The sequence below is a fragment of the Diadema setosum genome, chromosome 21, assembly GCF_964275005.1.
Source record: "Diadema setosum chromosome 21, eeDiaSeto1, whole genome shotgun sequence".
Classification (NCBI taxonomy): domain Eukaryota; kingdom Metazoa; phylum Echinodermata; class Echinoidea; order Diadematoida; family Diadematidae; genus Diadema; species Diadema setosum.
Window position 1 is genome coordinate 2,463,719 of NC_092705.1, and position 25,792 is coordinate 2,489,510.

The window sequence follows — 25,792 nt, forward strand, 5'->3', positions numbered from 1 at the left end:
TTACTGCCAATGCGTAAATACCTCCCGGTCAGCCCTATTTCATATGCATTGTGGGATGTTTGATCAGGGCTGCATCTTGGCTTGACATACAAGTGCACAAACAGCATTTGTTATATGTGACAAGGATAAGTCGGGGAAGAATCACTGTGCCTGGTAGAGTTTGCCAAATAACAACCCAGGTTATGTCTTTCATAAATTGATATCTTGGAGGTTTCTTTGCTTATCATCTTCTGATTAGCACATTGCAGCCTAACAGGGGAAACCCACAAATTTAATGGCCACAAATTTAGTCAAACTGAAAAACTACAATCTCTTTTTACGCCAAATTCAAATCGAGGAAAGAGTAGTATTGAACAAAATGCACGCATTGATTGCATTACATCATATACGGACTAAGATGCAATCTAGACAACTAGAAGCGATAATAATGTCGAGCTATCCCACAGTGCATCTGTGACAGGGCTCTATTACAGCACTCTACATATTGCCGGAATCCCAAATTGTCGCAAGTTTAAATATCGTAGTTATCACGATATCGGCTGGAAAACATTCAATCAGCCAGAAACTCGGCTTACTTGGCTGCTGGGGTTAGTGCAATTACTGCAACCTCCAACACTGGCGTAATAATGGGCTCTGGGACGGTCACATAATTGGGTTTTTTAAATCTACTACTCCAAAATTGACTTGCTTTTGGCATGGACATAAGAACAAGGAACTAGCACATACTTACAGTACGTTACACAGGAAACTGAGTATTCGTGATACATACAATACCATATACCGCTTAATAGTTTTTGCAGGATCTGACATATGTGTTCAAAGTTTTAAAGCATATAGACTTGAAACTATGTGACTTTGTTCTACATGTTGTATGCTGTGATCAATTGCATGTATCATGTGGTGATATACTGTATATGCCATATATTCAGTGAGTCTCATTTTCTGCAAAAGCAAGACTTCTTGACAATACCATATGTGGTTAAATTTGTGATTGTATAGAGTCCAGTAATGAATGGAGAAATATATGTACACACATTGAATTCATATTGATAACTTTGTGTGTTGTTAATTTCAGGAATTACACCCAACTCACAAAATTTGCGAAAATAAAGACCTCACAAAATATATGGCATTTCACTAACACAATGTAGATCTCCAAATTCAAGAAACAGTACAATTGCTGAGTTCAGTCTGAGAATTGTTTTGAAAAAAAAAAAAAAAAAAAAAAATATATATTCATCTGTCACATTCTGATAACCTTACAACATCCAGCCAAACTTATACAAAAGCCTTATAAATTGAAAAACAAAAAAGTGAGCAAACAAACGGTAGAGTGATTGCCAAACTCCCGAAGGAATTCCTGCTCGTCCTGGAGGGCCAGGGTATCAGCTACTTTGTGAAAAGCAGACAGGAGCCACGCAGGCCCCGGCGTCAGAAAGCCAAGACCGTTACCTGCTTCCTCCAAGATCAAGATGGGTCTGCCCGTACCAACGGTGGATCTACGATGAAAGCTAGCCTGCACTATACATGGGATCCATTTTTTTTTGTTAGTCTCACACAAACTCCCTCTTTCTCTCTCTCCCTCTCTCTCTCACACACACATTCCCTTTCTATCGCTCCATCTCTCCGCCTCCACCCTCTCTTACGACGACGTCGGCAGGGCAGGCTGCAGCTCTTTGATCTGCTTGATGAGATAGTTCTTCTCGTCGTTGAACTGCTCGTCCTCCGTCCGGTCTGTGTGGAAGTTGGTCAGGAATTCCACTAGCTTCTCCTTGTTCTTCAGTAGGATTTCCAGGATGGGCTTTGACTTGTTGGGGTTGGCTACAAATACCTTCGGGGAATAACCATCAGAATTAAAATGAGGCATAATAAAACAAATAATGCACCTTGGGGTACACAGGGTGTTAGTTAGAATTATCTGCCTGATAAAAACTTTATAAGTGAAAAATTGAGTAAAGAAAATGGGGAACAGTCAGAAACACACAAGGCAAAGTTAACCATGTATAAATGTGCATTATCTGTTTTATAAAATGGTCACATGATTTTAAATTTGAATGAAAATGAGCAAAGAAAATGGGATTCCACTGGATTCAATCCTGATGTCTCCAGATTGCCACACTGGTGCTGTTACTGACTGAGCTACGGAAAAACCCTTGTATAGTGTTCATTCCTGAAACTCTTTAAATTTTATTGCTTGTGTGGTCATTAGCTTTCACAAACCTGACATAAACCCAAAAGATAGAAATCAACTTGTGAGATGTCAGGTCTATTATGAATTTCTTCTGTATTGACTGTCTTCGTATCTATGTGGCAGATCCAGTTAGGCATACACTTCAAATATTTTTGAGTGGCGGTATCAAAGATGGGATCAAATGAATAAGACTGTTGTGATTCCATCTCTTGAATCTCCTTGGTCCAACATACCTGTAGACATCTTCGCGGTTATTGCACCCAAGTTTTGGAATGATCTGCCCATTCATGAATGACAATCCCCATCAGCAGAATCGTTTAAGGAACTTCTTAAGACTCACCTTGTTTTATATTGATTCCTTCCCTAAGTTAATGTGCCAAGTGTAACCCGATTATTGTATGTGTTTATTTACTGGTACACACTGATGAATGTCACAGTATTCTTACTTGTATTTTGACTTGTCTGTTATATCTCGTTTTTCATTTTTCCTTTCGTCTTTTCCCTTTGCGCTTAGAAACACTGTATTAAGCACATTACAAATGTAATACATTATTTTATTATTATCATCTTTAAAGGTAGGGAATCCCATTTGCACACCTTAAATGAAGAGTTGTATAAATACAGTGGTATGTTGAAGAGAGTATCATTTTAGAAACTCCCATAAAGTATTGAAAGTGGAAGGTAACATTTAGTACATTTTTTTGACCGTTAGATTTTGAATTGAATTGTTTTCGGGGCTCACCGTAATTTCCAGTACATTACTAGGCTACCTTTGCACACCCATGTACTGCATGTGTGTCCATCATGTATATTTTGTGAAGAAAGTTCATCAACACTTACAAACATTTCTATACATTTTTGCCACACACTCTATATGTTATTACATCAGCTCTTGTACTTTTAGATTTGTGTTTATAGATCACAAATACAGAAGAATGCAACAAAAAGGCTTAAGTGTGGCTGACACACAGAACTACTGAGTAGTTGAGTTTTGTGCATTATTCAAATTTTAGATAACTGTTGACTTCCAAATTTCTAAGCAGTGGCCTAAGCAAGTCCCCTGAGGTTCATATTTAATGTTTTGCTGCATTTTGGGAGGTTTGTAAAAGGTATCCCCTACCTTTAAGCTTTTACAAGTGTATGTGACTCAAACGCATTGTGGACGTGTACGCTGTAGCACTCACATGCACACATACATAAACACACACATACTAACAGACAAACAGTATGAGATGACACAGTCGTGCTCACCTTAAATACATGAAACGCCTCAAACTGGATGTTCCGGCTCTTGTCTCGCAGCATGTTCATCATGAGTTTGAGATTTTCTGGGTTACTGATGTACTTGGTCATGGTGGTGAAGTTATGCCTGTCTAGCAGGAGCTCACCAAGAAGCTGTGAAATATGAAAGAGAGAAAATGGAAGACAGGTGCGCAGACTTCTACCCGAACAAAAAATTCTTTCATAACAGCAGATTACGAAAGGCTCCAAACATTCTTTGATATGACATGTACTTGAGGAATAAACAATTTCACATTCTTGGTTACAGTCAAAAATCTACCCCATGTTCAAGTTGACTCTTGTTAGGTGATACGCTATCAGCGTATCACCTATTGTGATTGTCAAAATCTCTCTTTATTTTTTTTTATTCTTCTTTCTTTCTGGACAATTTTGTGTCGTCAATATCTCAAGAATGACATTACGAAATAACATGACATTTTCAGTCAACATGTCTCATGACAAAATCTAGCCACAATAAGGTTTTCATGACAGTTACATATCTATGACGTCATCTAGGCGCCATTTTGTGATTTTCGGACCTTGTCACATGATCGATCATAACTTCATAACTAGATGTCATTTTTGTATCATTTTCGGTGGACATGAAGTTCAGGTCACGCTCTATCTTACTTTTTAACGCTAGTTACACAGGTCATCATCACGCGCGCGTAAGCGCGCGTCAAAATTTTAAAAGGCTCAAAACGACTTCCCAATGGGAAATCTCGAAGTTTCAGACAATTTTAAGCGTTTCAAACATTTTTTCGCGTGCGCGTCCGTCCGCGCAATTTCGCGCGCAGAGCCCGTAAGCAACATGAAAATGCAATTTTTTTGACTGATTTGGATTCCTGATACTTTGAGTAATAATATCCATTGATTTCCGATCGATTACGACCTATAACAAAGGAATGCACTGGCGTCAAAGTTGAAATTCCGCGTGCGCGTCTTTCTGCAAATATAGTGAAAAAACATGTCTTTGTTTATTTCGCCATAGCTCTTTAAATCGTCCGTTGACCCTATATTTCTATTGCATATTACAAAAGTATATGAATTGTAAGTAACATTCCAAGTATCAGTATTGCCAGGAATACGCGATGACGTCATCATATCGTCATTTTAAATCAAAAAAGTGGAATTGATTTTTTTGAGGTACTGTTTCTGACATTCATTTGCTCGTATCTCTGTTGTTTAAGCTCAATATTACCCCAAATTCAGATATGTTGCACTTTGAACATTTGCCTTTCAAGGCCATGTGATGGTTTTGAAATATGATGACGTCATCATACTAGAAATTGTGATTAAAGGTAAAGACTCAAAATCAGACAAGTTTACGTGTTATGTCTATGGGAGGTGATTTTTTTTTAAACCATGCATTGACTTGACAACGTTTAAGCACCTTTACCTCATCTGATTTTACTCCATTTCCTCTGAAACATAAATATGTTGTAGCTGAGACAACAAGCTTAGTAATCATGCATTTTATGTTTTCAAATCTCCTCATCAGGTTGACAATTTTGCAATTTAAAACTGAAAATGAGAATGCAATCTGTACGGAACGATTCCCAATTTTTCTTTGCAACTGTATATTGATCGAATCCACGCTGCCACTTGTGGGAAGTTGAATAGCGCCATCACAAGTCAACACTGTCACGATAGTATTTAGATTTAAGTTTCGCACTCGATCTTCAGGACAGCCATGTGGCATAATCGGTTAGCGCGCTGGTTGTTCATAACGCCATACCGGAAGGCGAGAGGTTCGACTCCCGCAGGACTTTTATCCGTTCTTTCTTTTTTTTCTCTTTTTTTTTCCGGCAGTTCAGCTTTACTCCGATGTCATTTATCGTATTACTTTATCAAGTGTACGTAACCCGTGAACACGGCTGCTCTATTTCCCTTGTTTTGTATTGGAGTTTGGAGATTGGGTTTGCTTCATTAATTTTGTCACACTTAATGTTGTAAATTGCCCCTTGTTACAGTGTCCCGCTTGCCACCTTTCGTTTGCTCTTTCCTTTTCTCTTCATTGGTTATTGTTATACTGTAACAGGATAGGTAGTGTCACAAAATTGCCTAGAGCACCCCTCTCACTGTAATGGATCAGTCCAGGGTTGTGCACTGGAGTGTGTACTGTACTGTAGGCATAGGTTTGCCACAGTGGTGTTTTTTGGCTGTAATGCTCTGTTTACTGTACTTCTCTCTTGCTATGCTCTGTACTTGAATCAACCTACACTGAAGCTATTGGAGTTGATCCTCCGTGATTAAACACATCGGAACGGTATGTACCCTGACTGTTGACTCATTTTGTGATGTCTTGGCCTACATAATAAGTGCATGTAGTGGATGCTCATTGTTGGTGGTTGCTCTGATGAGCGAGGGTGTGACTGTGAGGTGACCATGAATGAGTGAGCGATGAGCTGAGGTGCCTGCCAGCCATATACTTTGGCGAGTATCCCGATTGAGTTGGTGAAAATACTCAGTAATAACAAAGAGGCAAATTTGTTACAGTAGGAACATGTATGTTTAAATAACTTGCAGGAATGGGAGCTGAATTGATTAACTCTAGTCCAGGTGTATGGCGTCTCGCTCATCTCTTTGAAATTCCAGGTTGTTATTGTTTGACCCAATAACGAAGTTGTAGACAGGTTATATGTTGTTATAGAGGTATCTTGTGCCACATGAATGGAAAGCATCACTGTTTAGTAGTAGTAATGAACTTTTTCATGTTGTATATGGTATAAATATTTAAGATAAATATATATATATATATATATATATATATATATATATATATATATATAAAAAGATTAAAGATAAATTTCACATCCAATCTTCGGTACAGCCGTGTGGCTTTATAGTCACTTAGCGCGCTGCATGGTCATTATGCACTACCTTAGGACGAGATGTTCGAGACCCGCAGGACGCTATCATTTTTTTCTCTCTCTTTCTTTGTGTTTCTTTTGGCAGTTCAGCTTTATTCCGATCGATGTCATTTATCGTATTATCTTATCAATTATACTACCCCACGACACACAGTCGCTCAAGTTCCTCTTTTTTTTTTGTCGGAGGCTCTAGGTTGGATTTGCTTGATTTATCATACGTATTGTTTAAATTGCCCTTGGTACAGTGCCCCGCTTGCCACCTTTCCTTTTCCCTTTCCTTTTCTCTACGTTTGTTCCTGTTATATTGTCACAAGACAGGTCGGAAAATAATTTGCATAACTCAACTGGAGCAGGAATGGCAACTGAATGAATTAACTCTAGGCCAGGTGTATGGCGTCTCGCTCATCTCTTTGAAATTCCAGGATGTTATTGTTTGACGCAATAACGGAGTTGTAGACAGGTTTTATGTTGCTATAGAGGTATCTTGTGCCACATGAGTAGAAGGCATCACTGTTCAGTAGTAGTAATGAACTTTTTCATGTCCCTCCATGTCAATTATAGTGTGGTTTAAAGGGGTTGTGTGTCTATCTGCCAAAGAAAAGGAATAACTTATTTTCGTCATGGCTGTTTCTCTATACGTAGCCGTAGGTAATGAGTGTTGTTGGTATCTGAGCAGTGAAGAACAGAGCATCAGGCTAAAATCCCCCTTAGTTATACGCGCTAAGCGTTCAATTTGATATATCTTTCTTTATGAAGTCAATCCCTGCTAATGGAGTTACAGAATTATGTTATGACACGTTTCACTGAAAGTTTGTAAAGCAAAGTTTATGGACAAGGCAAGCAATTGTACATGAATATACCTACCATTGATTTCAGAGGGAAATTATGGTATGCATAAATGTAAGGGTATCATTGCTTTGGAATTGCTGAGACAATATGCTTGGCACGAGGGCTTCCACTTCTAATAACTGATCCCTTTGAAGATGTGTCGGTCACGGGTGATCGTCATGATTCATCTTTCACGTAGAAGCTTGCGTTCCACACTCTTGGTTCAAGAAGACTTACCATCATACTTCAAATTGTTATTAAAGGTAAAGACTCAAAATCAGACAAGTTTACGTGTTATCTCTATGGGAGGTGATTTTTTTTTTTATGTGCATTAACTTGACAACGTTTAAGCACCTTTATCTCAGATGATTTTGCTCCATTTCCTCTGTAACTTAAGTGTGTGGTAACTGAGACAATAAGCTGCAGTAATCATGCATGTTATTCTTTGAAATCTCCTTATTAGTTTGACAATTTTGCAGTTTAAAACTGAAAATGAGAATGGAATGTGGACAAAACGATTCCTGATTCATCTTTCACATACATAAGTTTACGTTCCTCTTTTTTTTCTCGTCGAGACGTATGGCCGAGTGGTTAAAGGCGACGTCTCAGAGACGTGAGGTTGCACACGTGCGGGTTCGAACCCCACAAGATCACGAAACAAATTACTTAGCTATTTTACTTTTTTTTTCTTCAATTTTGTATTACATATATCGTCCATGTAGAAATCACATTCGTATATAAACGCACCTATACACACACACACACAGACACACACACACACCATATCCCTCTTTTTTGTGTTGGAGACCATATTGCTTCGACTGCTGCAAAATTTTGCAGGCTGACTTTGTCAAACTGATCATAATATGTAATGACGACGACGGAGGTGTTGTACTTTGAACAATTGTCTTTCAAGACCACATCATTGTTTTGTACTTTGATGACGTCATCACACTGAAAATTGTGATTAAAGGCAAGGTATCAAAACCAGCCGATTATAGGTTTTATGTTTACGACACGTATTTTTCCCAAGTTGCCAGAAATGGCATAGCGACATCAGTAGTTACAAGGCCGCATTTCCGTCTAGCAATGCAATACATGTTCACGCGGCCACGTTGGTTGAGTGGGCATTGACTTTTCTCCCTGTAATATCTATACATTTCTTTTTTGCCTTACCATTTCCGTGGATGTCCCGTGGCCGAGAGGTTAGGGAAACGGTTTTGCATGCAAACTCAATTAAAACTTCAAGGTGTCTATATCACATTCTTTTCTTTGTCGATCACAGATGACCGACATCTGATAACCCCAAGCGTATCACCTAACTCGTCAGTCTGACGAGTTTCATATCTCGTTCACATTTTTGGTTGCAAACCAAAAAGAGAGCAGTGAGGTGATGACATCAGACTTTGACAGTATTGCTTCTTTGAGGGAAACTGAGAAACCCAAGAATTCTCCAACTTTCTTTGTTGCATCCAATCTTGATGGAACCTGTACAGGTTTGTTTGATTTTACTATCAAAGTCACTTGAATGTGAAGTGCAGTAAAGACTGCAGATCAAAAGTTGCAGCAGACACTCCATGAACTTTCCCTGCAAATGGCACAAAACCCGAACTATCCAGAGTGAGCCCTCTATGGAGGGACCTAATGCCTCCCATTGGACCCAGCCATCATCTTAACTCTACTTAGGGCTACCAACACTTGTGTAACTAGCGTGAGGCTCATGCAATTCACCAAATTTTAACTGTCTCACTGTGATGAAAGAATTCTCATATTGAACCCCAGAAACAGAAAGCAATAAAAGAAATGGCCCCAAAATCCAAAATAATCCAAAATTCAATATGCCAAAGCCTAAGCTTTTGAGATTTTCCCATAGGCACACTTCTCTATGGCATGTGTTGAAATCTTTACTGCAGTATGCAGTAAAGATTCTTACCACCATTTCTTCGATCCCTCGGGTTGGTTGCTCACTCCCTCACAACGTCTCACTCTAAACTCTCACTCGAGGTTGCCAACCCTGCCTACCTTTAGTGATTGTCTCCTTGTTACGTAGTTCTCCGAGTTGAGGAGGTGCTGGTAGTGGTCAAAGACCCTTGTGTAGTTCTCCTCCAAGAATTGAGCTGCTAGTAATTTGTGTCGAGTCAGCAACTCCTGTGTGAAAAAAAAAAAAAATATGACAAGATATGACCAATGTTTTTACCAACAATGAGTTGCCAAATATGTTCAGCTGTGTGGAAAAAAAAACCCAACAACAACACAAAAGGTAATATCTGTTTCATTACAGGTAGCTGAATTCACTTGCACATCATTACCAAGTTTCTTCCAAAAATTTGATTAAAAACTCGCTAAATTGGCAATGCTCAACATGTTTCTCCGTCAATCTCCTTTCACTGTGTCGAGGTCCAAAAAGATCCAAGATTTTATGGTGTCAGCAAACTGCAGTAACCCCAACTATGTTCAGGTCAACGATTGGAACAGATGTCTGGAAACGTATTGTCGATGAATATAGATTACCTAATCCACCTAATCCAGTTAATCCTCCTAATCCCTAATGTGCCACCATGGTCTTCCTGCTGGACAGACGCACAATGCTACGCCTGAGTGGGCTTGCTATCTTTATAACTAGGTTAAGTTGGATGGATTACTATATGCAGATGGAAGAGCTTTGCAAGTACCGGCAAAGTGTCTATGCACCTAAATTATTAAAAATGCTAGATACAAGGAATAAGGAAGGGGTGAATGGACAGAGCTGTGAAAGGTTGTGTTTATCTCACTTGAGAGAATCATGTTTCAAAACATATTTCGAATGACATTTACGAACATGGTTTAAAATGCGATTCTCGGGGTGCTGCATTTATCTAACCATCATATAATCACAATTTGAGTGTTGTTACTGCACAACTGCTTTGCGCTGTTTGACCCAGGACATAGAGGTCAACTGCGTACCACTAAACATGCCTTCATCATTCACACACAAAACAATAGATAGAAAACACAAATGGTGCATGCTTTTTCTCCGCAGCCGGAAACAGCTGGAAGTTGACCTGGGCAGCTCAGAGATATAAACATGTTTCAAAACAGCACTGTGTTTATCAACTCGCAGAAAGGTGATCTTGGTCTCAAACGTGTTCCAAAACCACCCATTGAATGACTTTTCAAGTCTGCATTTCTACACACATTTGAAAACTTGCTTGCATTTATCTATCGCCCGAAAATGCCTACAACACATTTAGGATCGTGATTCTGCCTCAGAAATTTTACAGATGAATACACCCAAAGTTATCTGGGTATGGAGGTGGGAGCCGAGGGGAGCTGGGGGAGAGCACAGCCTACATTACCTTGAACGAGGAAAAGGCATCAGAAGCGACGTCAAAGGTCGACACCTCCACGTACTGGAAAAACCTGTAGAAATGCTCAGACTGTAGGATCTCTTTGGCCAGTGGCTCGTGGCGGATGCATTCTCGCAACATGAGGCCAGAGTTGAGGGCCACCTCTGGGTTTTCATACCTGGGACAAGATTCAAGCAGGGATGACATATTGAGCAATACATGTACCATGTTTCTACTGAATGATACAAATTTGAGGTGATACAAGGTGATATGAGGTGATGCATGGTGATGTGAGGTAATACCTCAAATTTTTCCTTAAGGAGAAACATAATTGGTAGGTGGTGATGCAAGGTAATGCAATGAAGGTGAGCTGGATCACTACTGAAACCTAATCATCTGTTCCTTGTGTCACTATCAACTTTCCTTGAAAATTTTATCCAAATCCATTCATAACCTTTTGACCACTTAATTGCAAACAGACAAACAGCCGGATGGACGGACAGACAGACAGATAGAAAGAAAGACAAACAAGTCAATACTGGCAAAACCATAAACACTTTGGTGGCATTAAACAAATCAATACCATGGCACCCACTTTGATAGTAGCTTACCCTGTGACCAGCATCAAGAGAATTTCTCGCTTGTTCATGATGTACTCAACGGTGGGTGACCGCGAGCCAATTTGGCGACGAAGGACGTTGCTGAATATCTGTACTAAATCTTTCTTGGCCTGCATTTCAAAATGAAGAAAAAAATATGACACAAAGAAACAAATAAGAGGAGAAATGTAATTACAACAATGGTGTCATCATGATCATACCGTAAGAACATATCTATGGGTTTCTTTCTTGCTCGTATGAAAATATAAGAAGCATATCACAGAAAGAATAATGTCATAAGAGTTTTTACAGAAAGAGGCAATTCAAGGCTGGGCCCCTAAAGAGGCCTCCAAAAAGGAATACAGGCTACTCCCTGATAACCAAGTCTTTGAGACTGGGATTTTTTTTTTCCCATTATATGGAAATTTTGCTAAAGCTGTACAAATGAAATATATAAAGATACATAAAAATAAAGATTTTAAAACCTGAATTGTTACTTCATTGAAACAAAATTTGTGACAATCATGTTTGTCCTAACAGAGTGCCCCGTACATGTACATGCACACAATGTATGTATGTTGTTGTTCTTCCGAATGGGTGCAACCTTCTCAAGATATAAAGCCAAGTGAAAAAAAAAAAAAATAGAAGGAATGAAAGATAGAAGATAATTTTGGTGAACAAGAAGAATTAGCACCACCAGAGGCAGTCAAGGAAGGTTTTCGGCGGTCATCACCTCAAACTCAAGCTTGGACATGTTCTCGATGAGCGGGAAGAGGTACTCGTAGATCCCCATGGCGATCTGGCTGACCAACTCCAACTGGGGATCCTGCCCATCCACCCCATAGAGGCATCCCTTGATCTGTGACAGCGTTTTTCCTATTTCCTCTGTCGCCTACAGATGGAAAATGGGAAAATGGCAAGACCATACAGGGGTTGAGTATACAAATAATAGGGAGCTTTAGATTTTGACGCGCGAACGTTTGAGCTGACGCTTGCGCTGGACGTTCTCCTCTCCCTGCGTCGTGTGGAAAAGAAGCTTTAGATTACGCTGGGACGCAACGTATAAAAGATAAAATCGCGCCCCCATATGATCAGTGCATGAAGAAGCTCTCTACGTCGCAAACTGTGCGGACGTGAAAATAGCCCAGTACGTGTAGTGAAAAACTCAGGCGACGCAAGCTAAAAATAGATTGACTTTACGCTCGCTACTGCGCACGCTCAGAACATGTTTTTTTCTTTTGAACGTCCGCGCGTCTAAAATCTAAAGCTCCCTAATGACTGCTATGAGGGGCACAGTTAAAATTATGGGCCCAAGGTGATGTGAAAACCTACTATGCCCGAAGCGAAGCTGAGGGCATGGTTATGGTTTTCACATCACCGAGGGCCTACATAATTTAACTGTACCCCGAATATCAAGCAGTCATTTTTTGTTTTATATACCGACAATATAGATTCCGAAATATAGATACCGAAAATATAGATTCTAGTCTCTTTTGCAGCACTCGTAATCAATGCCGATCGACAGCGCAGCGGTCGTATCATTGGTGCGCACATGAGTGATCATCTATGTGTACAGTGTACGGGGTTCGACTGCCTCCAAACTAGTCCGCTAGTCTCTTTTACAGCACGCTGATCGAATGCGCGGCGGTCGTATCATTGGTGCGTACATTATGAGCGATCTATGCGTACGGGGTCGCGACTGTCTCCAAACCTATTTACTAACTGTGCCCCAGCCCCGGTCACAGTAACTAAAAAATAGGGCACAGCTATTTTCATGACTCACCTTTTAACCAATCAGATGAGAGGATTCTAGAAATGAGGTATATAATAGCAGCTATACATCTGGGGAAGACCTGTGTGCAATATCAACACATGATATCCCTCAGCCCCCCTCAAAACACACAAAGAAAGAGAAGAGAGAAATCAAAAATATATTAGAGGTACTTTGAAGAAAACTAGAGGTATAGTAGAACATTAACTGGCATATATGAATGAAGAGTTTCAGCTCTTGTCGGCCGAAACTGAAACATTTAGTGCAAATGCCTAAATAACATAAAATTTTCCTCACTCACCTCTTAATACTTCTGGCAAGGAGCTCAGGAAGGCATTCATTTTATACTGAATTCCAATATTGTCATGGAATACTTCTTCCAACCCTACTGAACTTTTAACAACAACAACAACACCGACAACAACAACAATGCCGCCAACAACAACAACAACAACAACAACAACAAGCAACACACAAACAGCAGAAAACCACAACAACTACTAAAGAAAATGTGCCCCGCACTCACCTTTTCAACCTTTTTTCCCGAAGTTTTTGTATCTGCCAGTACACCGAGGCTCGTCCTTAGAGACTGTAGCAGGTCGGATGGGCTCCTGGTGGACCTTCCAAACAGAGGCATGGTGGCGGTGCCTGGTTTGGTGTTTTATTGGCAGTGCCAAGCACAAAAGAGAAGCATATATCAAAACTCTTTGAAAATACTCATTTGTATGTTTGTAAATACAAAAACTTTTCACCATGTGGATTTTATTTATTTATTTATTTATTTTTTGTCATGGTTTTTACAGTATGGAACAGCATCCACAGGTGTACAGAAAGAATGGGCAAAATATTCATGTCTACTTTTATACTGATGTCCTTCTATAACTATGCCATCACAAGTGATTTTTTTTTTTTGGGGGGGGGGGGTGTAGAGGAGGGGGTATTTTTGTGCTTTCCATTATTGCATAATAGCAGCAACACTTTAGTTTGGCATCCTTTCTACATGCTTTATCTGAACAACACAGTGAAATGATGAGAGTGCATAAGTGAAGTGATTGGAGTGCAAACAATTTGTATTATTCGAATATCAGCTTATGCCAGAGACATAAGCATACATTAGGGATGCCAGTTAGAATGAAAGACAGGGCCTGAAATACATGATCTACATGAAGCTATTTTGGAAACAGAAGGGTCTGAACTTTGATACTACCATGGCCTGAATTCAGGCTTTTGCTTGAAAACTGGCATTCCTAATAAGATGGAATTATTTCCCCTGATATAGTTTTACAAAAATTGCAATTGATTTTTATCTGGACTAAGTGAGAAAATGATACCTAATTTAGATACAAACGAACCCCAAAATAATAAGACTCCAGGCACAGATCTTTCATTTCTACTTTCACCATCAAATTGGCCACGATTCCCCGAGGTGCCATGAGGCCAGGTAGGGAAAATTCTGGCTAATTGAATACAATACCTGTGAGGGCGATACAATCTGCCGAGACGATCTGGTGGGTTGCAAGAAACTTGCTGCTTTACTCTGGGGGTCCTGGCACGAGTGGAGCCTTGTGCCTAGCTGGAGGGAGCCCCTGAATGCAGGGAGCAGTAACACAGTGACAGCTGCATGGTGAAACAAGAAACAAAAAACAAAATTAAAATGTCGTGTGTAATTATACCGTCCCCTCCAGTACCGTATACAGTGCACTCCCGTTATTAACGAACACGATTATAACAAAATTCCAGTTACAACGGAGTAAAATTGAGGGCTGCAACATTATCAACTCTTGATGTATTTTATTGTTTATTTATTCGGTTATAAGGAAATATCAATATAATGAAAGAAAACTGCTGGTCCCAAGGACTTCGTTATAACGTGAGTCCACTGTATGAAGAGAGTTTGGCCAACTCGGTTTTGGCTTATGAGTTTTGACGCCTGCAATTGGTCAAAAGCGGTCCCATGATCTTCGTGGAGCCATGTCTTTACCAAACTGCGCTCACAAGGAGTGAGTGCCCATTGTTCACTACCCTTTACTTGGCTCGCTTTCATCATGACATCTGAGCGTACACGCTAACCCTCTAACGCATAATACGCTGAGTAATGACATAACGTCCAGATTCTCTTTACATATGGCACTGGTCCCCTCTTTTAAGAGGCAAAACTCTCTGTCCCTTTGATAGGACATGAAATGGAGGTCTCGTGTGTGACAGAGTTACACCTCAGTCACGTAAAAGATCAAGCTTCATGCATTCATCGCTAAGAGCAACATGCATAACCCTGTGAAATGGTCCCGCCTCATGCCCAGTTGGACCCACTATGGAAGACCAGCTAGTGCAGCTGAATATGGGCTACAATTGTATCCAGCCATCTTATCAGATGCAAAATGAAACAAACAAACATAAAAAACAATAAACAAGCATGAATAAATCATTTTAATTCATCAGTTTTTGTACAGAATCATCACCAAAGTAATGTTTGGATTGTGATCCAAGTCTTACTGATTTGTTGTGTGAACATCTGGCAAGCTGGAATATCGTGATTTGGATCACGATTCAAATCATAAGTACTATTTGTGTGATTTTCCCAAAATAATTGTGATGATTGCTTAGCACCATGTCCCGTCAGAATGATTTGAATATTGATGTTTTTGCGTCAGTCTCACCACAGCCAGCCGATCTAGCTACAAAGGTCAGCAGTGAGCGGATACAATGCATACTGATTATATGGGTGTGTGTGTGTGTGTGTGTGTGTGTGTGTGTGTGTGCGCGTCCAGGCCAGGGCCTGTATTGAGGTACTCCAGTGTGTAAACCCATGCGACACACACAATCGTGCTAGATGCTGGAGTAGCTCTACGGCTGCAAAACACAAACTATTAAAAAACAAACCAACAAAAAATTGATGTCTTGACTGCGATTATTCAGTGGAATATTTCACTTGTTTGAATTTTACACTCGTTCGAACAATGACCGAAAAAAAGCAAGATTTGGATCTTGTCTCACTCCTTCTGCCACCGGAACACACCTACTGTAGTTACACATTTCAGACTTACCTTTATACCCTGCTGTTACCTCTCTACCTCTAAGCAATTCTAGTAGGAAGAAACTTATCTATAGCATGAATTACTCTGCTAACAATACCTCTCACACCAAAAGGCAGTCAAGCGCGATGGAGACCAGAAAGAAGAAAATGCAAATCCCCCATTTCAGTCAAGTGTTTACTTTGCCTAACTAAAACTAGTAAATATATGGAAGCACTTCCAATGACCTGCTACAAAACTCTATTAAAAAGATAGAATGAATAAGGTGCCCAAGGAGGGCAGAGATTTTCTTTTTTCCTTTCAACTTTGTCCCCAAGGTTTCTGTCAACAATTCACCAAGTGTTTACTTCATCTATTAACCCTATTTTAACTGGGCTATTTGAGACCAAGTTTTTACTGGGGGGGGGGGGGGTCAATTTGACCCCCCCCCCCCTTCAGATCTCAGCCGCGAAATTTTGCCTGAAGATAGAGCTGGATGTCAACCACAAGATTACATTGTCATCCAATATAAAAATATTGGCTTTCTATTTTTAGTGAATTAATTATGCAAATTTACGCATGAAATCATATTTTCACCTATAACTCCATTAAAAAGACTGAAGGATTGCTAAATTTTTAAGTCAGAGTTCCTCAAGACACATCCAACAATTTTCATGCAAAAAAAAAAGCACAATCAAAATTAGTTTCATTTGTTTTTTATTGTTTTGTTAATTTCTTATGTATTTTATTGTTTTTTGACCTTTTGTTTTCTATTGTTTTTTGCCAAAAGTTGTTGCAGGCACTTTTTCAAGCTTATCTACATTAGAATTGATTAATTTCAATGGTTAAAAGTTGAAATAATCTAATTTATATCAATTTAACAAAAAACACACAATTTGCATTGGATTTGCACAAGATTTCATGAATTTGAGCAGTTTTCGGGTTGACATGCATATATATGCAAAACATTACATAACTTCAGAATGGTGTACCTGGACGTCGCAAATTCGGTCTAAAAATATGCGGGAGACTTCAATGAAAAGAGTCATGAAACGACGTGGCAAAATCTTTGCGCATTGCGGAATCGTAGCGCGAAATGTCGAGGGGAGGGTCAATTTGACCCCCCAGTCAGAATAGGGTTAAAGAAGTTGAAGTATACAGGAACCCTTCTAAATACCTGAGCACTACAAAACTTGAAAGATAAAATGAATAAGGAGCAAACCTTCTCCCCTGATCCCAACATGTCTTCAAGGCAATGTCTTTCCAATTCTATTTTTGTGTTTCATCTTTTTGATTGTCATTCAGTATACACAAGTGCTCATTCTTCCATTTCTTTAAATTGGTATTCTGTTGCAATATTATGATAATTCTTTCAAGTCCTGTCTAGATCAGACATGGAAGAGGTCATATCACAATTACATCAAGTCCAATCATTGTAGGTTCAGGTGAAAAAAGGATTTGTAAATCTCAAGTGGTATGCAAACATCTCATACATTGTAACATGTTTCTCAATATCACTTTCATTATTGAGCTTCACCATGATGGAAATAAATCAGCCAGATTATTAGAAGACTCAGAGTGAGCCTGTAGCAAATGATTATTCGCACACATTTTACGTCCACATGATACGACTTGCACGGTGCAACTAACAAATCACATCGTTTCTATTTTTGGCACAGAATGGGGGCAGTACACACGTGCCTGGTAACCGTCAGTTGCATATGGCACAATGGCAAGTAGCAGTAATCATTCATCCTACATCCATAAGTACATACAGTACAGCCCCTTTTCAATTTGCTGCGAGTGAAATTGTCCAGCTATATAATATAGCCGTATGTAATTGATAAAACTCTTGGTGTGTCATACAGACAGTACAACAAAATCTGCCTCATTCTACATACAGCGTAGTGTACACAAAACTGTATGAATGAATGTAACTGTACGTATAATGTTTGTATGTACTGTATGTAGTATGTAAATGTATGTATGTATCTCTGTAGGTACACATATACAGTTGTATAATCTACAATATATGTATATTGTACAGGGAATAATTTTCATCGTTATACGATCAATCTATCTATCAATCTATCTATCTATCTATCTATCTATCCATCTATCTATCTATCCATCTATCTATCTATCTATCTATCTATCTATCTACCTATCTATCTATCTATCTATCTTATCTATCTGTCTGTCTGTCTGTCTGTCTGTCTATCTTTTTATCTATCAATCATCTACAATTGTATCTATTATCTACCTATCTATCAATAATGTATCCATCTATTATTGATTATGTACACTATGTCTGTATTCAGTATGTATACATACAACTGTATGTTTACTTGTAGGTACACAAACAAATGTAGGATACTCAATGAAATCCAAGGACTATTTATATGGTCTAGGAATGCCAAGGAGCGGAAAGTGCTCTGCATGTGCATACCGAAACCCCATTTCACCACGCCCCGTGGAGTTTAAATTTGGCCAGGTATACATTTGACGCTTCCGCATGCCAGCAGACTGGTGCTGGGTTGATTATGATGTACGATGTCGGGCAAGAATGGCAACCATTTGTCAATGAACATCTGATTGGCCTAGAAAACATGTGACAGCTCCACATGTAGTCTCAGACGGGCAGAACCCATCATGCGTTTGCTACAAACTACCGCTTGAACACAACAACACAAACCCCAGTATGTATTTTAAGTGTACGAAGAACACAGCTCCCTGACTTCATCAAGTCAGTCTTAAATAATTCATGACTGTACTTCTCATCTCATACATTTGAATTGAATAAAAATGCTGCTCTGATGCCATCATGATTATATTACTGTATGAGCTGTTATTTTCGCGTACAGACATTTTCGCGAATTAGAAGGTCACAGACATTTTCGCGAGATGTTGTTTTCGCGAATTGACACCAACGCTATATTGCATGAATTGTTACTCAAGTGTATGGCGACACTTTCGCGTGTTGTTATATTCGCGATCCAACTGCGATTCGCGAAATTCGCAAAAAATAACCACTTATACAGTACTTTGCAATGTCAGGAAAGTTAAAAAAAAAAAAACTGTCTGTTGTTAGGCTTGTCTGTTTGTCTGTTTGTTTGTAAATACTTTCTAGGGGCAAGAGGAAGAGAACAATATCCAAAATATTGACGACTGTCTATGATGCATTTACATTACCTGGTATGTACAGTACTTTGCTGATGAATGATCACTTAATTTTGATAGTTGGTGCACATGTATTCAAATGCATTAATGTGTCAAAATTTCTTTCCTTCGAAAGTACAGTGATGTATGTGCATATTTGTCACCAGGAAATATCTGAGAGGCTTTAAAGGGACTGTACAGTACTGGTTGAGTTAGGGATTCATGTTTTGAACATTCCTAAGTGAGATAATGAAAAGCCTCCTATGAAATATGAAAGAGCATGTAATTTTAAGAAGGATTCAACGTTTATTTGATGAAAATTGGATTTCAAATGGCTGAGATATCCAAAAGAGTGCTAATAATAAAAGGCGACATGCCCCAACTTTATTAGGATATCTTTGTTTCACCTTGTTTTTGGATATCTCAGCTATTTCAAAAGCGATTTTCATCGAATAAACTTTTGATACCCCTTAGAACTGCATGCTCTTTGACATCTCATAGAGTAGTTTCTGAATATCTCGCAAAACGTTAAAAGCTAAATCTTCACCTCGACCAGAACTGTACACACCCTTTAAGCCATCAGGTCCAACAAGAGAGTAATTCTATTGGAGATTTTATCTTCTTTTCCTCATGAAATTGCCAACTACATATCCCAACATGAAAGAAAAAGAAGATGGAACTGGTTAAATTCATTAATTCAGTATAGAAACAGAAAATTAAAAAACTTGCCTGTTTGAAAGAGAAACATCTTTCAGTACTCCTCATGAAATTGCCAACTACATATCCCAACATGAAAGAAAAAGAAGATGGAACTGGTTAAATTCATTAATTCAGTATAGAAACAGAAAATTAAAAAACTTGCCTGTTTGAAAGAGAAACATCTTTCAGTACTCCTCATGAAATTGCCAACTACATATCCCAACATGAAAGAAAAAGAAGATGGAACTGGTTAAATTCATTAATTCAGTATAGAAACAGAAAATTAAAAAACTTGCCTGTTTGAAAGAGAAACATCTTTCAGTACTCCTTGAAAATATGTTGCCAAATTAAGGATCAGTTACAAATTAAGTGATTGACAGGCTATTGAGAATCGTGCAACTGAAATAGATAGTACATTAGATGGTTATTATATGATCAAGAAAAAGCTCAAATGAGGGTAGATTTTTCTTACAACTGGATTTATAGTAGTGTATAAGAAAACTATTAACCCGTTGAGGACGGTTTGATTTTGCTACAACACGCATTTCCCATAAAAGACACAAGTATACTCGGGACTAGTCCTCAACGGGTTAAGAATATATAGTTTTAAATATATATATATATATTGGTATGATAAAACCTACAGTACCAAATGGCAGAAATGTGGTTTCTTGGACTTGCATATCAATGGATCAATCCACAGTGCATGAAGCAATGCAAAACATCTTGGCACACATTCAGACTCAGACTTAGGGGCAGCAGTCAACACTCAAAAGCACTTTAAAGGGATAGTTTTGGTTGAGACCTTACTTCACGTTTCTAACATTCTTTGGTGAGATAATGAGAAACCTCTTATGACATACACTGTATGAAAGAGCATGTGATTCCAAAATTAATTCACCATTTATTTGATGAAAATTGGTTTGGAAATGGCTGAGATATCCAAAACAGAGCGGTACCTTTTATGATGGTCTCTTTGTTTTGTTTTGTTTTGTTTTTGGATGTCTCAGCCATTCCAAAACTGATTTTCATCAAATACACTTTGAATTCCTCTTAGAATGATATGCTCTGTACTACATGTATTTTATGAGTGATTTCTTGGTACAGCTGTATCTAGCAAAAAGTTAAAAACCCAATCCTCATCTCCACCAATACTATATACTATCCCTTTAATAATGAACCCAGATAATGGTAGGAGATTTGCTGCTGGGGGCAGCTGTTGGGACACTGTCTAAGCTCACCAATAATTCAACGTGCCAATTCTAAAAATCAGTAACATAGAAACATTACAATCATAAAAATTAGTGATATTCAACTTTTTTTCAGTTATACTGACTAAAATATATAACAAAAAAACAAATTTTATTTCAAAAGACCATTCACATTCACTATTGTTTTTTTTTTTTTCAGGTTTCTAATATCATGATTCTTTAGTATGGGTGAGAATGGCTCCCTTGTCTTGCCAGCCCATTCATTACAGGGGGCCTTTCAGACTTGAAAATGTCAGCCACAATCTACCATGCACACAGGTACAGATGCAAAGAGTCAACACTAATGATTTACTGAACTAGAGAGAGTGCATCACTAAAATGATATTCAATCTAAATCGTCACTGCGACTCTCCATTTACTTTCACAAGTCTCCATCGACATCACATGCAAGCAGGTTATGATTGGAAGTCACTGGTTTTCAATAACATTGCTAAATTTGATAAATAAGAAAACTTTATAGAGTGCTTTGGCCCAAAATGTTTCTAAGCCCTTTACAATTGACAAGCAAGCATTAGAAACAAATATAAAATCAACTGCAAGTACAAATAATCCATGAATTATACAATCGATATATCAATAAAGAAAGAATCTCACTGAGACCTTGGTATTAAACTGTGTGCCAGAATCAGTAGAGCCATGACTTCACTTTTGACTTCACTGTCAAAACCTTCTGCACACTGATATGGTGATACTGTACATTAGTCTCATGAATTTGAAACCATTTTCATGCTTACAAAAGTCATTACAATCAGCATTATAATAAAGGGGGCGATAATGGATGACTGTACCATGAACTATCCTCATCTTACAAATGGCTGAAAAATAGACCAACACAAAGGGCACATACATTGTATAGCAACAAATCTTGTACTGTATGGCTAATCCTGTTACAACCAGCCAAGTTATGTACAAAGTGTAGGCCTATGCTTAAAATCATGAGCCCACTGTAAAATCAGAAGACAAAATCACTCAGGACTATAAAAACATACAAACTTTAAATTGGAAAAAGGCTCTCAATATTAAATGAGATTCTATTAAACATAATCATCATTTTATACTCTCCCTTTAACATACATGTAATCTCATTCATTATACACATCCAGGGCTGCCAACTCTCACGCATTGAGCGTGAGATTCACACATTTTGGTCCTTTCTCACTCTAAAACTTTATTTCATTTGCATGCATTTCTATTGATCTCACTCATTTTGACTCCTGAATTATAGCATTGGCCTATGGGAGTCTCACTCTCAACTAGTTTCCAGTGTTGGCAGCCTTGCACATCAAATGTATTACTGTGTACATTCACTGTACATTGTACATACCCACACAGCCATCACACAAGATTGCTATTGTCATGCCTATTGTAATGCATCAAAATTACATTTCCCTGATTTACTGGATTGCTGGATCTGGGAGGGCATACCATCAATCGCATATTACATTGTATATTCCCACCACATCGCAAAATACAGTTAGCCACAGCGTGTATTCAACTAATAATTCCACAACTAAAAATCATTTACATGTACGTACTTGTATACTGGCACAGGGTAACTGTGAGTACATGTAGGATACACTGTATCATGCTTCTGTGAATGTACTCATGTAAGCCAATTGTTCGCTGTAGACTTTATATCACACTTATTAGCCACAAGGAAATATAAACCATCTGAGTTCCATATTTCTTCTAATGGGCTAGATGTGAACTGCTGAAGCTAGAGAGTCAAGATGAATTATGGAGGCACAACTGCCCCTCATAAAGTGGTATCACCAGCCACTCTACATTCTGCGCTCCACAGCTGAGCGGCTTTATTGCACTCCATGCACACATCAATCTAAGATATCTGCTATTCAAGCCTTCCCAAGTCAGGCAACTGAAACTACCATGTAGATTAATTGCCATTGGCTTTCTGAGTTGACATGCACTGTAAATTGTAATAATTGGCATTACAGGAGATCACTCAGCTACTGTCAAAATGTAGGAATTAGAATGGTTCGCTACTTGTCAGTCTATGCAGTAGAAGCCTGAATTGCTGTCAAAGGAAGATACAGTGTAGGTCTAGCAGTCCTGGCTGTGTAACATTGGCCGTTTTCACATGAGCAGAGAAACTAAATTGCAATGCTGAATTACAATTATGCTAATATTAGGATTATCATTTGCACACACAACCAAGGAAAGCTTCAAGGATTGTGAAGATTTGAAATTTTGCATAAAGAGATCGTATACATGTAATTTCGGTCTAGACCTACAGCTGTAACTTCACGATTCTAACATTTTTTAGTGAGATGATGAGAAACCTCTTTATATGAAAAGTGAAAGAGCATGTAATTCAAAGAGGACTTCAACATTTATTTGATGACAAATTGGTTTTGAAATTGCTGAGATATCCAAGAAAGAGCAATCCTAATAAAAGTTGGGACCCACCTTTTACTACGATTTCTTTGTTTTACTTCGTTTTTAGAGATCTCATCCATTCCAAAACCAATCTTCATCAAATAAACTTTGAATTCCTCAAAGAATGGTATGCTCTGCACTATTTCATAGGTGATTTCTTGGTATCTTGCAAAAAGTAAAAAGCCTTTAATATCCTTATCTCCACCTCCACCAATACTATCCCATCCCTTTAAATGTGATGAGAGGAGGCGTGGCTTCTTTCCTGGTACCCATCAGTCACTCTTCAACAAAGTTTGCAATGCCATATGAGAAGTACAAATTTAAATTTCTCTTTTTGCTGTTCGGCAACATTCACTGGTAGTTGTAGCAGAACATACAAGCAGACTCTAACTTTACTGATGGCAGTTGTACTTCTTCTAGTGTTCATCCATTCTTTTGTGAAGAGGTAATGAAAAAGGCTTTCATGCACAAAATTAAAATCAGGCTCGGCCTTCCCCAGTCATAATACTCTAAGTACCACACAGCTGCACAGCTTCGCATCACATGCAGTGCATGCATTTGATGAGTGCGATTTTTTTTTTTTTTTCTACAGAAGTGGTTGAAAGGTCACCATAAGCTCCGCCCCCTAAAACACAATTTGGCGGTCAATCCATACACACGACTGTTTCATTCCGTCATTCAAGATCATCTTCACCTGAAATCAACTCCGGACCGTCAACTGAATTGCGTAATTCAAATCACCCTCCATGATACTAATTTGTGTACACATGGCCAAAATGCATCATAAGAATTACAATTCCAGTAATTAATACATTCACGAGAATCATCATCTGTTGGTCAGGGTTGAAGGAACAACTCAAGATAAATTGTGACACAGTTCTCTCTTTGGAGTTGATGATGACCCATTAATCTAGTTGACCAGACTGAAAGTTATCAAAGTTAATTAATCAGACCTTTGATTTAATCCCTTATTTTCTTATACATTTAGTATCATTTAATTGTAATTTTCCCCTTACCTTTATCGAATTATTAAAAATAGTGTCAAGTGTTTAAATAACATATTCACAGTACTTCCAGAAGAAGATCTTATGCTTGTAAAATCATTGCACAAAACACAAAATGCATCCCTGAGATTTATGGACTTCACACGAGATATGAAACAATTTTATACGCCATTGAGAAGCATGTCCAGTGTATTGAATGAAAAACTCCATTGAATGAAATGGATTCACCCCTTTCAATAACAAATTTGACCACTTGTGACACTGCCATTTCATGTAGCTTTGATTTTGCAGATGTTATGGCATATACGGTGTAAGTTACATGTGACATGACTTCTGTCAATGTAAGATAATCTTCTTTGTTTAAGTTTCTTTTTTTTTCACAACAATGCATTTACATGATGTAGGGTATTTCAAATCTAGAGACTTTAAAACACATCGTGATATTTTGAATCTACAATTTTTGCAGTTTGGAAGTGAGAATCATGAAATGGTGCACAAGTTGATAAATTAATCAAATTTTTATCGATCCATGTAAATGTATGTGGAAATTTTGTTTCCACTGGCTATACGTAGTACTAAGCACTACAGGAGTTTGGAAAAGGATAGCTACTTAAACCACTATAAACATGCTAGTAACGCAAATCCTGATTTTTCCTGTATATGTGTGTGTGTGTGTGTGTCTTTAAATCTAATGTGATTAGTGGTGTGCTCATAATCCAAATGAAACTTGACACAAGGATATGCTGACTCTCGTCCTAGATAGAGTCGGGGCAGGTAACTTGTCTGTCAGACAACGCAACACCTTTTCCCATATACGTACACATTACAACTTCTAGGGTGTGTGTCTGTGTGTGTGTGTGTCTGAGGTGGGAAACTGATTTGAAGGTTAATGGGAGTTCACATCGAAGAGTGACTGCTGACTAAAAAAAAAAGGCCGAGAACCACATGGATTATGAATCATGTCCTGGAAGAGCACTGACAAGAGCTCGGGTGTTTTAGTGGGTACTTGCGTCTCATTTAGGTCTCGCTTTACTCACTTTCAAGGATGCCTGGGCTTACAGCTGGCTGCTTCGCATGGATCCTCGTGAAAACGATCATTAAGAATGCCTTCAAGCGTTCATTTTTGCATTGCAACCATACACCCAATGAGCAGGCTGATTATCAATATAGGCTTATTAGCATCATCATACAGGTTGTATTAAACATGTTCAATATAATTATTTTACATGAATATCTGTTTATCACAAACATGTACGTGTACAATGTACATAAACTGAACTGAAGTAAGGTCTCTCATTCAAGCTATAGGTACAATGTACCTATATAAAAAACTATGCTGGCTTTCCAACAATTAAAAAATACAGCCTGATTTTCTCCTTTTC

The 25,792-nt window shown here is 38.4% G+C and overlaps 1 protein-coding gene across 1 annotated transcript in view; it reads right to left on the reverse strand.

The window, feature by feature from the left end:
* Positions 1–1,615: 1,615 nt before the first annotated feature.
* Positions 1,616–25,792, reverse strand: part of LOC140244165 (calcium-binding protein 39-like) — a 32,563-nt gene continuing 8,386 nt past the window's right edge. The window contains exons 2-9 of the mRNA XM_072323795.1: positions 14,344–14,486; positions 13,396–13,517; positions 11,832–11,990; positions 11,111–11,229; positions 10,509–10,677; positions 9,196–9,321; positions 3,443–3,586; positions 1,616–1,831 (exon numbers count right to left, since the gene is read on the reverse strand). Coding sequence (XP_072179896.1) covers positions 1,643–1,831; positions 3,443–3,586; positions 9,196–9,321; positions 10,509–10,677; positions 11,111–11,229; positions 11,832–11,990; positions 13,396–13,506 — 1,017 coding nt within the window. The 5' untranslated portion in view covers positions 13,507–13,517; positions 14,344–14,486 and the 3' untranslated portion in view covers positions 1,616–1,642. The remainder of the gene's footprint in view (positions 1,832–3,442; positions 3,587–9,195; positions 9,322–10,508; positions 10,678–11,110; positions 11,230–11,831; positions 11,991–13,395; positions 13,518–14,343; positions 14,487–25,792) is intronic.